The 15,175-nt window shown below is 47.9% G+C and overlaps 1 protein-coding gene across 1 annotated transcript in view; it reads right to left on the bottom strand.

Annotated features, from left to right (window-relative positions):
• The window catches only part of LOC110487145 (xylosyltransferase 1), a 76,228-nt gene that overhangs the window by 36,700 nt on the left and 24,353 nt on the right, over positions 1-15,175 (bottom strand). Inside the window, exon 2 of the mRNA XM_036942087.1 lies at positions 8,943-9,540. Within this exon, the coding sequence (XP_036797982.1) occupies positions 8,943-9,540 (598 nt within the window). The remainder of the gene's footprint in view (positions 1-8,942; positions 9,541-15,175) is intronic.

A 15,175-nucleotide genomic window follows, 5' to 3' on the forward strand; every position in this document is an offset into this window, starting at 1 on the left:
AGCAGTAGTATGTTGATGTTTAGATGGTGACCTCAGTATGGAGCAGTAGTATGTTGATGTTTAGATGGTGACCTCAGTATGGAGCAGTAGTATGTTGATGTTTAGATGGTGACCTCAGTAGTATGTTGATGTTTAGATGGTGACCTCAGTATGGAGCAGTAGTATGTTGATGTTTAGATGGTGACCTCAGTATGGAGCAGTAGTATGTTGATGTTTAGATGGTGACCTCAGTATGGAGCAGTAGTATGTTGATGTTTAGATGGTGACCTCAGTACGGAGCAGTAGTATGTTGATGTTTAGATGGTGACCTCAGTAGTATGTTGATGTTTAGATGGTGACCTCAGTAGTATGTTGATGATTAGATGGTGACCTCAGTATGGAGCAGTAGTATGTTGATGTTTAGATGGTGACCTCAGTACGGAGCAGTAGTATGTTGATGTTTAGATGGTGACCTCAGTATGGAGCAGTAGTATGTTGATGTTTAGATGGTGACCTCAGTATGGAGCAGTAGTATGTTGATGTTTAGATGGTGACCTCAGTATGGAGCAGTAGTATGTTGATGTTTAGATGGTGACCTCAGTAGTATGTTGATGTTTAGATGGTGACCTCAGTAGTATGTTGATGTTTAGATGGTGACCTCAGTATGGAGCAGTAGTATGTTGATGTTTAGATGGTGACCTCAGTAGTATCTCTCCTTTCCACTCTTCCTCCCTTTCAGTTGTCCATCCACCCTTCCATTACCCCCCCCCCCCCCCCCCCCCCATGCACACACACACGCATACACACACACGCATACACACACGCATGCACACACACGCATACAAACACACGCATACACACACACGCATACACACACATGCATTCACACACACGCATACACACACATGCATTCACACACACGCATACACACACATGCACACACACACACGCATACACACACACACGCATACACACACACACACGCACACACACACGCATACACACACACACGTATACACACACATGCATACACACACACGCATACACACACACACACATGCACACAAACACACGCATACACACACACACGCATACACACACACGCATCCACACACACACACATGCATTCACACACACGCATACACACACACACACATGCACACACACACACGCATCCACACACGCATACACACACACGCATACACACACACGCATACACACACACGCATACACACACACGCATACACACACACGCATACACACACACGCATACACGCATACTCACACACACATACACACACACACGCATACACACACACACATGCACACACACACACACGTGAGTGCACACACACACTCTCCCTCTCTACCATTGGTGGTTGGTGTAAGGTCTACCCTGTGTGTATAAACATCCCTCTCTCCCAGCACCATGCGTCCCTGTCTAGGCCCCTCTCTGAGGCACGTAGGCAAGGCCTTACAGGGGAGCTACACTGGGGCGGTGTGAAAACAGTAGGTTTTTAACTTCCTGCTACACTGGGGTGGTGTGAAAACAGTAGGTTTTTAACTTCCTGCTACACTGGGGTGGTGTGAAAACAATAGGTTTTTACCTTCCTGCTACACTGGGGTGGTGTGAAAACAGTAGGTTTTTACCTTCCTGTTACACTGGGGTGGTGTGAAAACAATAGGTTTTTACCTTCCTGCTACACTGGGGTGGTGTGAAAACAATAGGTTTTTACCTTCCTGTTACACTGGGGTGGTGTGAAAACAATAGGTTTTTAACTTCCTGCTACACTGGGGTGGTGTGAAAACAATAGGTTTTTACCTTCCTGTTACACTGGGGTGGTGTGAAAACAATAGGTTTTTACCTTCCTGCTACACTGGGGTGGTGTGAAAACAGTAGGTTTTTACCTTCCTGTTACACTGGGGTGGTGTGAAAACAGTAGGTTTTTAACTTCCTGCTACACTGGGGCGTTGTGAAAACAGTAGGTTTTTAACTTCCTGCTACACAGGGGCATTGTGAAAACAGTAGGTAACAACACATCTGCCACGATGACCCTCAACATTTGGGCCCCTCGGGGGTGTGTGCTTGGTCCCCTCCTGTACTCCCTCTTCACACACGACAGTGTGGTAACGCACAACTCCAACACCATTATCAAGTTTGCTGATGACACGACAGTGGTAGGCCTGATCACCGACGACGATGAGAGGGAGGATGTCAGAGACCTGGAGCTGATCGAGGACTAGAGGACATGGAGGGGCGAGCACACACCCATCCACATCAACGGGGCAGTAGTGGGCTCCTGAGTGGCGCAGCGGTCTAAGGCACTGCATCTCAGTGCAAGAGGTGTCACTACAGTCCCTGGTTCTAATCTGCATTGTTGAATAAGGGCTCGTAAGTAAGCATTTCAGGGTAAAGTCTATACCTGTTGTATTCGGCACATATGACAGCCAGTCAACACTAGCCAGCCAACTAGCCAGCCAGCCAACACTAGTCAGCCAACTAGCCAGCCAGCCAACACTAGTCACCCAGGCAGCCAAACACTAGTCACCCAGCCAGCCAGCCAACACTAGTCACCCAGCCAGCCAGCCAACACTAGTCACCCAGCCAGCCAATACTAGTCACCCAGCCAGCCAGCCAATACTAGTCACCCAGCCAGCCAGGCAACACTAGTCACCCAGCCAGCCAGGCAACACTAGTCACCCAGCCAGCCAGGCAATACTAGTCACCCAGCCAGCCAACACTAGTCACCCAGCCAGCCAGCCAGCCAGCCAACACTAGTCACCCAGCCAGTCAGCCAGCCAACACTAGTCACCCAGTCAGCCAACACTAGTCACCCAGCCAACCAGCCAACACTAGTCAGCCAGCCAGCCAGCCAACACTAGTTACCCAGCCAGCCAATACTAGTCACCCAAGCAGCCAGCCAACACAAGTCACCCAGCCAGCCAGCCAACACTAGTCACCCAGGCAGCCAGCCAACACTAGTCACCCAGCCAGCCAGCCAACACTAGTCACCCAGGCAGCCAGCCAACACTAGTCACCCAGCTAACCAATACTAGTCACCCAGCCAGTCAGCCAATACTAGTCACCCAGCCGGCCAACACTAGTCACCCAGCTAACCAATACTAGTCACCCAGCCAGCCAACACTAGTCACCCAGCTAACCAATACTAGTCACCCAGGCAGCCAGCACCATCCAGCCAGTCTAAAGCTATAGATATCCTCTCCTCTCCCTTACTGCATCATCAAAGAGATGTATAATCATATAAATTAAACGCAGAATCTAAACCTTAAACTTTCTGGGCGGATGACAGAGTCTATCTTTAGTCAAGCTCTGCCCCCCCCCCCCCCCCCCCCCCACACACACAGGCTTTACTCAGCACTTCCCTATCTAACTCCTGTACTAACTAGTGTGTAATTACACTGGCTTGGTGTGGGCACTGCCCTATAGTGAGTAGAGTAGTATACACTGCAGCTCAAATGGCACCCTTTGCCCTATATAGTGCACTACTTTTTTACCAGAGTGTAGTATAAAGTGAACAGGGTGGTGTTTGGGACGCAGACATAGAGCAGTGAATGTGGTGGAATGTTCCCTAAATAGATCAGGCACTGGCAAGGCAGCCTCCCTGGGGAGTTCTAGACGGAACCCTCGGGAGAGACCTTAATTCTGTCTCCAGGGTGAGACGTACTCCTTCCCTCCCTCTTTCTCTTCCCTCTGGGGATGGCGAGGTGACAAGGAGAGGAGACAAGGAGAGGAGACAAGGAGAGGAGACAAGGGGAGGAGACACGGCGAGGAGACACGGCGAGGAGGAAAGGATAGGCGACAAGGAGGGGAGACAAGGGGAGGAGACAAAGATATATATGACAAGGATAGGAGACAAGTATACAAGGACAGGAGAGGAGACAAGGAGATAAGGAGAGGAGACACGGCAAGGAGACAAGGATATGTGACAAGGAGGGGAGACAAGGGGAGGAGACAAAGATATATGACAAGGATAGGAGACAAGGATAGGAGACAAGTATACAAGGGCAGGAGAGGAGACAAGGAGATAAGGAGAGGAGACAAGGAGGGGAGACAAGGAGAGGAGACAAGGGGTAGGAGACAAAGATATAGGACACGGATAGGAGACAAGGTAAGGAAACAAGTATGAGTGTGGCGGTCATGTATATCTGGAGGAGGGTAATTGTCCAGCCAAATGACTGTGGTCTCTGTCCTAACCGTTCAAATAGCAACTAGAAAGTAATAACATGTATACATTTTTAGATGTACGTTTTCTCCTTTCCTCCTCCACTCCTGACCGCATGTGCTGACATAGAAATAGAATGAGTAGAGTGAGAGGTTCCACGCCCGTTCTATTCATTATGTTACAGGGCTGTGACGGTCATGCTCCTCTGGATGATGGTAATTGGTCAGCCAAATGACCGCGGTCACTGTAATAATAGTTTGAAATAGCATTTATTTCTTATATTCATATATATATATATATATATATATATATATATCTACACTGAACAAAAATATAAAGGCAACATGTAAAAGTGTTTCATGAGCTGAAGTAAAAGATCCCAGAAACGTTCCGTACGAACAAAAAGCTGATTTCTCTCACAAATTTTGTGCAAAAATTGAGAGACAAGAGGGAGGAGAAGAGTACTTGTCACCGTGGAGACAGAAGTCAGGACTGTCACCGTGGAGACAGACGTCAGGACTGTCACCGTGGAGACAGAAGTCAGGACTCTCCCGAGGGTTCCGTTTATGCTGTTCTGTGAAGGGAGTAGTACACGGCATAGTACGAGATCTTCAGTTTCTGGGGGCAATTTCTCGCATGGAATAGTCTTCATTTCTCAGAACAAGAATAGACTGACGAGTTTCAGAAGAAAGTTATTTGTTTCTGGACATTTTGAGCCTGTAATCAAACCCACAAATACTGATGCTCCAGATACATAATAATTGCAACATAATTGCAACAAATCAACATAATTGCAAAAGGGTTTTCTAATGATCAATTAGCCTTTTAAAATGATAAACTTGGATTAGCGAACACAACGTGCCATTGGAACACACGCCTGTTGAGCGTGGAAAAACCCAGCAGCTTTGCAGTTCTTGACACAAACCGGTGCCTGGCACCTACTACCCTACCCCGTTCAAAGGCACTTAAATATGTTGTCTTGTCCATTCACCCTCTGACAACACATACACAATCCATGTCTCAGTTGTCTCAAGGCTTAAAAATCCTTCTTTAACCTGGTCTCCTCCCCTTCATCTTTAACCAGTCTCCTCCCCTTCATCTTTAACCAGTCTCCTCCCATTCATCTTTAACCAGGTCTCCTCCCCTTCATCTTTAACCAGTCTCCTCCCCTTCATCTTTAACCAGGTCTCCTCCCCTTCATCTTTAACCTGGTCTCCTCCCCTTCATCTTTAACCTGTCTCCTCCCCTTCATCTTTAACCAGTCTCCTCCCCTTCATCTTTAACCAGTCTCCTCCCCTTCATCTTTAACCAGTCTCCTCCCCTTCATCTTTAACCAGTCTCCTCCCCTTCATCTTTAACCAGTCTCCTCCCCTTCATCTTTAACCAGTCTCCTCCCCTTCATCTTTAACCAGTCTCCTCCCCTTCATCTTTAACCAGTCTCCTCCCCTTCATCTTTAACCAGTCTCCTCCCCTTCATCTTTAACCAGTATCCTCCCCTTCATCTTTAACCAGTCTCCTCACCTTCATCTACACTGATTGAAGTGAATTTAACAGGTTACATCAATAAGGGATCATATCTTTCACCTGGATTCATTCCTAATGTCTTGTCCACTCAGTGTATCTCCCCTCTGTAAATGGTACATTCCTCCTGTAATCAGCCTCTACTCCAGAGTTGTTTGTTTTATGCTTATTGCTCTGATATTGTCTATTCTGTTTGACGTCTGTGTGGACTTGTGTCTGTGTTCTGTTTGACTATTGTCTATTACTGGCAGCATCTTCTCACCAAGGCAGCACCTTGTCACTGAGGCAGCCCCTTCTCACTAAGGCAGCACCTTGTCACTAAGGCAGCACCTTGTCACTGAGGCAGCACCTTGTCACTGAGGCAGCCCCTTCTCACTAAGGCAGCACCTTGTCACTAAGGCAGCACATTGTCACTGAGGTGGCACCTTGTCACTGAGGCAGCCCCTTCTCACTGAGGCAGCCCCTTCTCACTGAGGCATCCCCTTCTCACTGAGGCAGCCCCTTCTCACTAAGGCAGCACCTTCTCACTAAAGCAGCACCTTGTCACTGAGGCAGCATCTTCTCACTGAGGCAGCACCTTCTCACTGAGGCATCACCTTCTCACTAAGGCAGCCCCTTCCCACTGAGGCAGCCCCTTCTCACTGAGGCAGACCCTTCCCACTAAGGCGGCCCCTTCTCACTGAGGCAGCCCCTTCTCACTGAGGCAGCCCCTTCTCACTGAGGCAGCACCTTCTCACTAAGGCAGGCCCTTCTCACTAAGGCAGCACCTTCTCACTGAGGCAGCACCTTGTCACTAAGGCAGCACCTTGTCACTAAGGCATCACCTTGTCATTAAGGCAGCACCTTGTCACTGAGGCAGCCCCTTCTCACTGAGGCAGGCCCTTCTCATTGAGGCAGCACCTTCTCACTGAGATAGCACCTTGTCACTGAGGCAGCACCTTGTCACTGAGGCAGCACCTTGTCACTAAGGCAGCACCTTCTCACTAAGGCAGCCGCTTCTCACTGAGGCAGCCCCTTCTCACTGAGGCAGCACCTTCTCACTAAGGCAGCACCTTCTCACTGAGGCAGCACCTTCTCACTGAGGCAGCCCCTTCTCACTGAGGCAGCACCTTCTCACTAAGGCAGCACCTTCTCACTGAGGCAGCCCCTTCTCACTAAGGCAGCCCCTTCTCACTAAGGCAGCCCCTTCTCACTAAGGCAGCCCCTTCGCACTGAGTGTCATTGGAATTTAATAATTCCTATATGTGTACATTGATTAAATCACTCAGTCTATTTTATAAGAATTTGTGAGATTCCTATTTGCATAAAATAGACAGAGACCGGTCTTGTCAAAATGAGATAATAGTATTTATTCTCGGAGCTCGCTGCTCATGGAACCAAAAACAACAGTTTATATACAAAATATGACGTCAAAATGTCCTTCCTCCTATCGACCAGGAGGAAACAGGTTCAAAGGTTTATTCCCACCCCCTCCCCCCCTCGCTCACTCCAGACACACACTTATATCAAGATTAAACTTCTGAAGTCTTCATCTATCACTATTCAGCAGACAGTTCCAGATAATGGAAAAAACACACTGCCTCATCTAAACATCCCAGAGCTAAGTTGAGTCGGTTCAACCACAGGTTAACGACCCTTTCTGCTTACTTAAAACCCACAATCCATTCCTCCCCAACCCAGCTGGAATGGTATTTATTATGTTTAATTACCATTATTAATTATTAATTTGTTTCATGCTACACAATCCCTTCCTTATGAATTAACATTATTTATCAGATATAATAAAACAGAGTATAAGTTTCATTAGTTATAGTTCTATTTAAAATGTATTGTTTAGTCATATTGTTTAGTCATTATTCATAACATTCCTAACACTGAGGCAGCACCTATTCACTGAGGCAGCACCTATTCACTGAGGCAGCACCTATTCACTGAGGCAGCACCTATTCACTGAGGCAGCACCTATTTACTGAGGCAGTACCTATTCACTGAGGCAGCACCTTCTCACTGAGGCAGCACCTATTCACTGAGGCAGCACCTTCTCACTGAGGCAGCACCTTCTCACTGAGGCAGCACCTTCTCACTGAGGCAGCACCTTCTCACTGAGGCAGCACCTATTCACTGAGGCAGCACCTATTCACTGAGGCAGCACCTTCTCACTGAGGCAGCACCTTCTCACTGAGGCAGCACCTTCTCACTGAGGCAGCACCTTCTCACTGAGGCAGCACCTTCTTACTGAGGCAGCACCTTCTCACTGAGGCAGCACCTTGTCACTGAGGCAGCACCTTCTCACTGAGGCAGCACCTTGTCACTGAGGCAGCACCTTCTCACTGAGGCAGCACCTTGTCACTGAGGCAGCACCTTCTCACTGAGGCAGCACCTTCTCACTGAGGCAGCACCTTCTCACTGAGGCAGCACCTTCTCACTGAGGCAGCACCTTCTCACTGAGGCAGCACCTTCTCACTGAGGCAGCACCTTCTCACTGAGGCAGCACCTATTCCCTGAGGCAGCACCTTCTCACTGAGGCAGCACCTATTCACTGAGGCAGCACCTTCTTACTGAGGCAGCACCTATTCACTGAGGCAGCACCTTCTCACTGAGGCAGCACCTATTCACTGAGGCAGCACCTTCTCACTGAGGCAGCACCTATTCACTGAGGCAGCACCTTCTTACTGAGGCAGCACCTATTCACTGAGGCAGCACCTTCTCACTGAGGCAGCACCTTCTCACTGAGGCAGCACCTATTCCCTGAGGCAGCACCTTCTCACTGAGGCAGCACCTATTCACTGAGGCAGCACCTTCTTACTGAGGCAGCACCTATTCACTGAGGCAGCACCTTCTCACTGAGGCAGCACCTATTCACTGAGGCAGCACCTTCTCACTGAGGCAGCACCTATTCACTGAGGCAGCACCTTCTTACTGAGGCAGCACCTATTCACTGAGGCAGCACCTTCTCACTGAGGCAGCACCTATTCACTGAGGCAGCACCTTCTTACTGAGGCAGCACCTATTCACTGAGGCAGCACCTTCTTACTGAGGCAGCACCTTCTTACTGAGGCAGCACCTTCTTACTGAGGCAGCACCTTCTCACTGAGGCAGCACTTTCTCACTGAGGCAGCACCTTCTCACTGAGGCACATTCCCGGTGTACTCGGGGAATAGGTGATTATGACATAGTGCACTACTTTTCACCAGGAGCCGTAGGTCTCTATATAGGTAATATGGTGCCATTTGGGATGCATTTCACCATGAGACTCACCTTCTATGGTGCAGTATCGAGGGACGGTCTCCGGCATCAGTGTCCTCTCCTTGTGTCTGCAGTACACCTCAGCTATCTGCTGACGACACTCCCTGGTCTTGGCTCTCGACAGAGCCGAGATGGCCTCCTTCCCACTGATCTCGCACTGGTGCTTCTCCCTCCGCTGCCCCCGCACAGGAGCCGCGGTCGCCGACTTCCTGGGTTGGTGATGTCGCTGATGCTGATTGGATGTTTTGATGGAGGGAGAGGGGGAGGGTCTAGCGGGTTTAGTGGACAGCTGGGAGTGTGGTCTGGGTCGTTTGTATGCGTGGTAATCTTTAAGTCCCACTCCTCCGGGCTGCTGTGGAGGAAGAGGGTACTGCTGAATAACCTTGTTGACCTCATTGGGAAAGGCCTTTCCCAGAATGCCTTGCCTTAGGGCCTTGTCCGGTTTGTGTTTGGCGGTGTTTCCTGCCATTCGCTGGCGCTCAGACAGTGACCGCGCCCCAAGGTTGCTGTTGCCGTCAACAACAGTGTCAAAGTCTTTGGGGACCGAGTTCTCATTGTTGTTACTATCCAGGAGGACTTTCTCCTTGGGACGCCAGGAGTGGTAGCCCTCCTGGAGGAGATAGAGAGGGAGTAAGGGGAGAGAGAGGGGAGAGAGGGGGGGAGGGAGAGAGAGGAGGAGAGGGAGAGAAGGAGTAAGGGGAGGGGAGAGGGGAGAGAGGGGGAGATGGGAGAGAGAGGGAGAGAGGGAGTAAGGGGAGGGGAGAGGGGAGAGAGGGGGAGATGGGAGAGGGGGGAGAGAGAGGAGGAGAGGGAGTAAGGGGAGGGAGAGGGGAGAGAGGGGGAGGAAGAGGGGAGAGAGGAGAGAGGGGGAGGGAGAGGGGAGAGAGGGGGGAGGAGAGGGAGAGAGGGAGTAAGGGGAGGGAGAGGGGAGAGAGGGGGGAGGGAGAGAGAGGAGGAGAGGGAGAGAGGGAGTAAGAAGAGGGAGAGGGGAGAGAGGGGGAGGGAGAGGGGGAGGGGAGAGAGGGGGGAGGAGGAGAGGGAGATAAGGAGTAAGGAGAGGAGAGGGGAGAGAGGGGGAGGAGGGAGAGAGAGGAGGAGATGGAGAGAGGGAGTAAGAAGAGGGAGAGGGGAGAGAGGGGGGAGGGAGAGAGAGAGTCAGTCAGTGTAACAATATGAAAAGAGAGTATACTGAGTTCTGTAGGACTGAGACACAGAGAGAATGAGCACTGCACACTGCCCTATCCCATCTGGACAAGAGGAATGCCTATGTAAGAATGCTGTTCATTGACTACAGCTCAGCCTTCAACACCATAGTACCCTCCAAGCTCATCATTAAGCTTGAGGCCCAACATCTCCACTTTGCTGATCCTCAACACTGAGGCCCCATAAGGGTGCATGCTCTGTTCCCTCCTGTTCTCCCTGTTCACCCATGGCTGCGTGGCCACGCACGCCTCCAACTGTGAGGGGTTCAGATCACAGACAGGCAATAATATTAAAAAGTATTTAGATAAAGAATTTTAAAAACTGTAGAAAATGAAAAAACAGCAAATCAACAGTAAATAATTGAATGAAATAAGAAGTCTAATTGTTCTGTCTGTCCCGTCTCCCCTCTCCCTCCCCCTTCTCCTTAGGTGCCACCCATTCCTACACCCCCCTCCCTCCCTCTTCTCCTTAGGTGCACCCATTCCTACTCCCCCCTCCCCCTTCTCCTTAGGTGCCACCCATTCCTACTCCCCCCTCCCTTCCCCTTCTCCTTAGGTGCCACCCATTCCTACTCCCCCCTCCCTCCCTCTTCTCCTTAGGTGCCACCCATTCCTACTCCCCCCTCCCTCCCCCTTCTCCCTAGGTGCACCCATTCCTACTCCCCCCTCCCTCTTCTCCTTAGGTGCCACCCATTCCTACTCCCCCTCCCCCTTCTCCTTAGGTGCCACCCATTCCTACTCCCCCCTCCCTCTTCTCCTTAGGTGCCACCCATTCCTACTCCCCCCTCCCTCTTCTCCTTAGGTGCCACCCATTCCTACTCCCCCCTCCCTCTTCTCCTTAGGTGCCACCCATTCCTACTCCCCCCTCCCCCTTCTCCTTAGGTGCCACCCATTCCTACTCCCCCCTCCCTCTTCTCCTTAGGTGCCACCCATTCCTACTCCCCCCTCCCTCTTCTCCTTAGGTGCACCCATTCCTACTCCCCCCTCCCTCTTCTCCTTAGGTGCCACCCATTCCTACTCCCCCCTAGTCTGTCTGTCTGCCTGACTGCTTGGCTGTCTGTCTGCCCTTGTGTGTCATGTGATCAAGCATGGGGGACGCTGTCACTCATAAGATATGTCTGGGACTCATACACAGGGGTTACAGTGTGTGTGTGTGTGTGTGTGAGAGAGAGTGTCAGTAGCAGTGCTATATGAGCTGGTCCTGGTATTCCCTGTACCCAGACCAGCTCTGCCCTTTCCAAGAATATCAATCTAGTTCTGTACTTAGGAATGAAAGGTTCCCTCTGCCCACAAATATACATGCATTTTTAAATGTTACCTTTATTTAACTAGGCAAGTCAGTTAAGAACAACTTCTTATTTACAATGACGGCCTACCGGGGAACAGCGGGTTAACTGCCTTGTTCAGGGGCAGAACGACAGATTTTTACCTTGTCAGCTTGGGGGATTCGATCTTGCAACCTTTCGGTTTACAAGTCCAACACTCTAACCACTAGGCTACCTGCCGCCCCAAAACAGTACACAGACACAGTATAGACCGTCTTCAGAATACTGTACAGACACAGTATAAACAGTCTTCAGAATACTGTACAGACACGTCAACGTCCACACACACACACACACAGGGCTGTGTGAGTCTTGTCTTGGCAGGATATTTCTGGTGGTACTAGAAAAGGGATCCGGTCCAACATTCTGATCAACTATCTTTACTGCTGTACCACCTGCTACAATCATATCACACACACACACATGGACACACACACACATGGACACGGATACACACACACACACACACACACACACACACACACACAAATGGGGGCAACTCAATATTAGGAAGGTGTGCTTAATGTTGTGTACACTCAGTGTATATTAGTAAAGATCTGATCAAACTACCCAAGCAGAGAGGTTAAAGAAAACGTGAGCTAGCTGATAGCATCCAGATGAGACTAATACAGACTCAACTCTGGGTCAAGGTCCAACGTAAGATATTACAGAGTGAGAAACTCAAGCTATAGGAAGAGGTCCAGAATAGAGAGGGTGTTATCTCATTGTGACACGCCTGAGAATATAATACAAGATGACAAACTCAGAAATAAAATGTTCTGTTGCTATCAGATGTAAATGAGAAACTTCACTTTGTTCTGGGAGAGATTTCTCTGTCTGTCTACCTCTCTCTCTCTCAATCTCTCTCTCTCTCTCTCTCTCTTTCTATACTATACTGTACTGAACTATCCTCTACTGAACTGAACTATCCTCTACTGAACTATCCTCTACTGAACTGAACTATCCTCTACTGAACTATCCTCTACTGTACTGAACTATCCTCTACTGAACTATCCTCTACTGAACTGAACTATCCTCTACTGAACTATCCTCTACTATCCTCTACTGAACTATCCTCTACTGAACTATCCTCTACTGTACTGAACTATCCTCTACTGAACTGAACTATCCTCTACTGAACTATCCTCTACTGAACTGAACTATCCTCTACTGAACTATCCTCTACTGAACTGAACTATCCTCTACTGAACTATCCTCTACTGAACTATCCTCTACTGAACTATCCTCTACTGAACTGAACTATCCTCTACTGAACTGAACTATCCTCTACTGAACTATCCTCTACTGAACTGAACTATCCTCTACTGAACTATCCTCTACTGAACTATCCTCTACTGAACTATCCTCTACTGAACTGAACTATCCTCTACTGAACTATCCTCTACTGAACTGAACTATCCTCTACTGAACTATCCTCTACTGTACTGAACTATCCTCTACTGAACTATCCTCTACTGAACTGAACTATCCTCTACTGAACTATCCTCTACTGTACTGAACTATCCTCTACTGTACTGAACTATCCTCTACTGTACTGAACTATCCTCTACTGAACTATCCTCTACTGAACGATCCTCTACTGAACTGAACTATCCTCTACTGAACTATCCTCTACTGAACTATCCTCTACTGAACTATCCTCTACTGTACTGAACTATCCTCTACTGAACTATCCTCTACTGTACTATCCTCTACTGAACTGAACTATCCTCTACTGAACTGAACTATCCTCTACTGAACTATCCTCTACTGAACTGAACTATCCTCTACTGAACTATCCTCTACTGAACTATCCTCTACTGAACTGAACTATCCTCTACTGAACTATCCTCTACTGTACTGAACTATCCTCTACTGAACTATCCTCTACTGAACTGAACTATCCTCTACTGAACTATCCTCTACTGTACTGACCTATCCTCTACTGTACTGAACTATCCTCTACTGTACTGAACTATCCTCTACTGAACTATCCTCTACTGAACTATCCTCTACTGAACTGAACTATCCTCTACTGAACTATCCTCTACTGAACTATCCTCTACTGAACTATCCTCTACTGTACTGAACTATCCTCTACTGAACTATCCTCTACTGAACTATCCTCTACTGAACTATCCTCTACTGAACTGAACTATCCTCTACTGAACTGAACTATCCTCTACTGTACTGAACTATCCTCTACTGAACTGAACTATCCTCTACTGAACTATCCTCTACTGAACTGAACTATCCTCTACTGAACTATCCTCTACTGAACTATCCTCTACTGAACTATCCTCTACTGAACTGAACTATCCTCTACTGAACTGAACTATCCTCTACTGAACTATCCTCTACTGAACTATCCTCTACTGAACTGAACTATCCTCTACTGAACTATCCTCTACTGTACTGAACTATCCTCTACTGAACTATCCTCTACTGAACTGAACTATCCTCTACTGAACTATCCTCTACTGTACTGAACTATCCTCTACTGTACTGAACTATCCTCTACTGTACTGAACTATCCTCTACTGTACTGAACTATCCTCTACTGTACTGAACTATCCTCTACTGAACTGAACTATCCTCTACTGAACTATCCTCTACTGAACTATCCTCTACTGAACTATCCTCTACTGAACTATCCTCTACTGAACTATCCTCTACTGTACTGAACTATCCTCTACTGAACTGAACTATCCTCTACTGAACTATCCTCTACTGTACTGAACTATCCTCTACTGTACTGAACTATCCTCTACTGAACTGAACTATCCTCTACTGAACTATCCTCTACTGAACTATCCTCTACTGAACTATCCTCTACAGTACTGAACTATCCTCTACAGTACTGAACTGAACTATCCTCTACTGAACTATCCTCTACTGAACTATCCTCTACTGAACTATCCTCTACTGAACTATCCTCTACTGAACTATCCTCTACTGTACTGAACTATCCTCTACTGAACTGAACTATCCTCTACTGAACTATCCTCTACTGTACTGAACTATCCTCTACTGTACTGATCCTCTACTATCCTCTACTGAACTGAACTATCCTCTACTGAACTATCCTCTACTGAACTATCCTCTACTGAACTATCCTCTACAGTACTGAACTATCCTCTACAGTACTGAACTGAACTATCCTCTACTGAACTATCCTCTACTGAACTATCCTCTACTGAACTATCCTCTACTGAACTATCCTCTACTGTACTGAACTATCCTCTACTGTACTGAACTATCCTCTACTGAACTGAACTATCCTCTACTGAACTATCCTCTACAGTACTGAACTATCCTCTACTGAACTGAACTATCCTCTACTGTACTGTACTATCCTATCCTTTACTGTAATGAACTATCCTCTAATGAACTACCCTCTACTGAACTATACTCTACTGTACTCTTCTGTTCTGTACTCTACTGTTCTGCACTCTACTGTTCTGTACTCTACTGTACTCTTCTGTTCTGTACTCTACTGTACTCTACTGCTCTGTACTCTACTGTACTCTACTGTACTCTTCTGTTCTGTACTCTACTGTTCTGCACTCTACTGTTCTGTACTCTACTGTACTCTTCTGTTCTGTACTCTACTGTACTCTACTGCTCTGTACTCTACTGTACTCTACTGTACTCTTCTGTTCTATACTCTACTGTGCTCTACGGTACTCTTCTGTTCTGTTCTGTACTCTACTGTTCT

Source organism: Oncorhynchus mykiss, chromosome 13, assembly GCF_013265735.2.
Source record: "Oncorhynchus mykiss isolate Arlee chromosome 13, USDA_OmykA_1.1, whole genome shotgun sequence".
NCBI classification, from domain to species: Eukaryota; Metazoa; Chordata; class Actinopteri; order Salmoniformes; family Salmonidae; genus Oncorhynchus; species Oncorhynchus mykiss.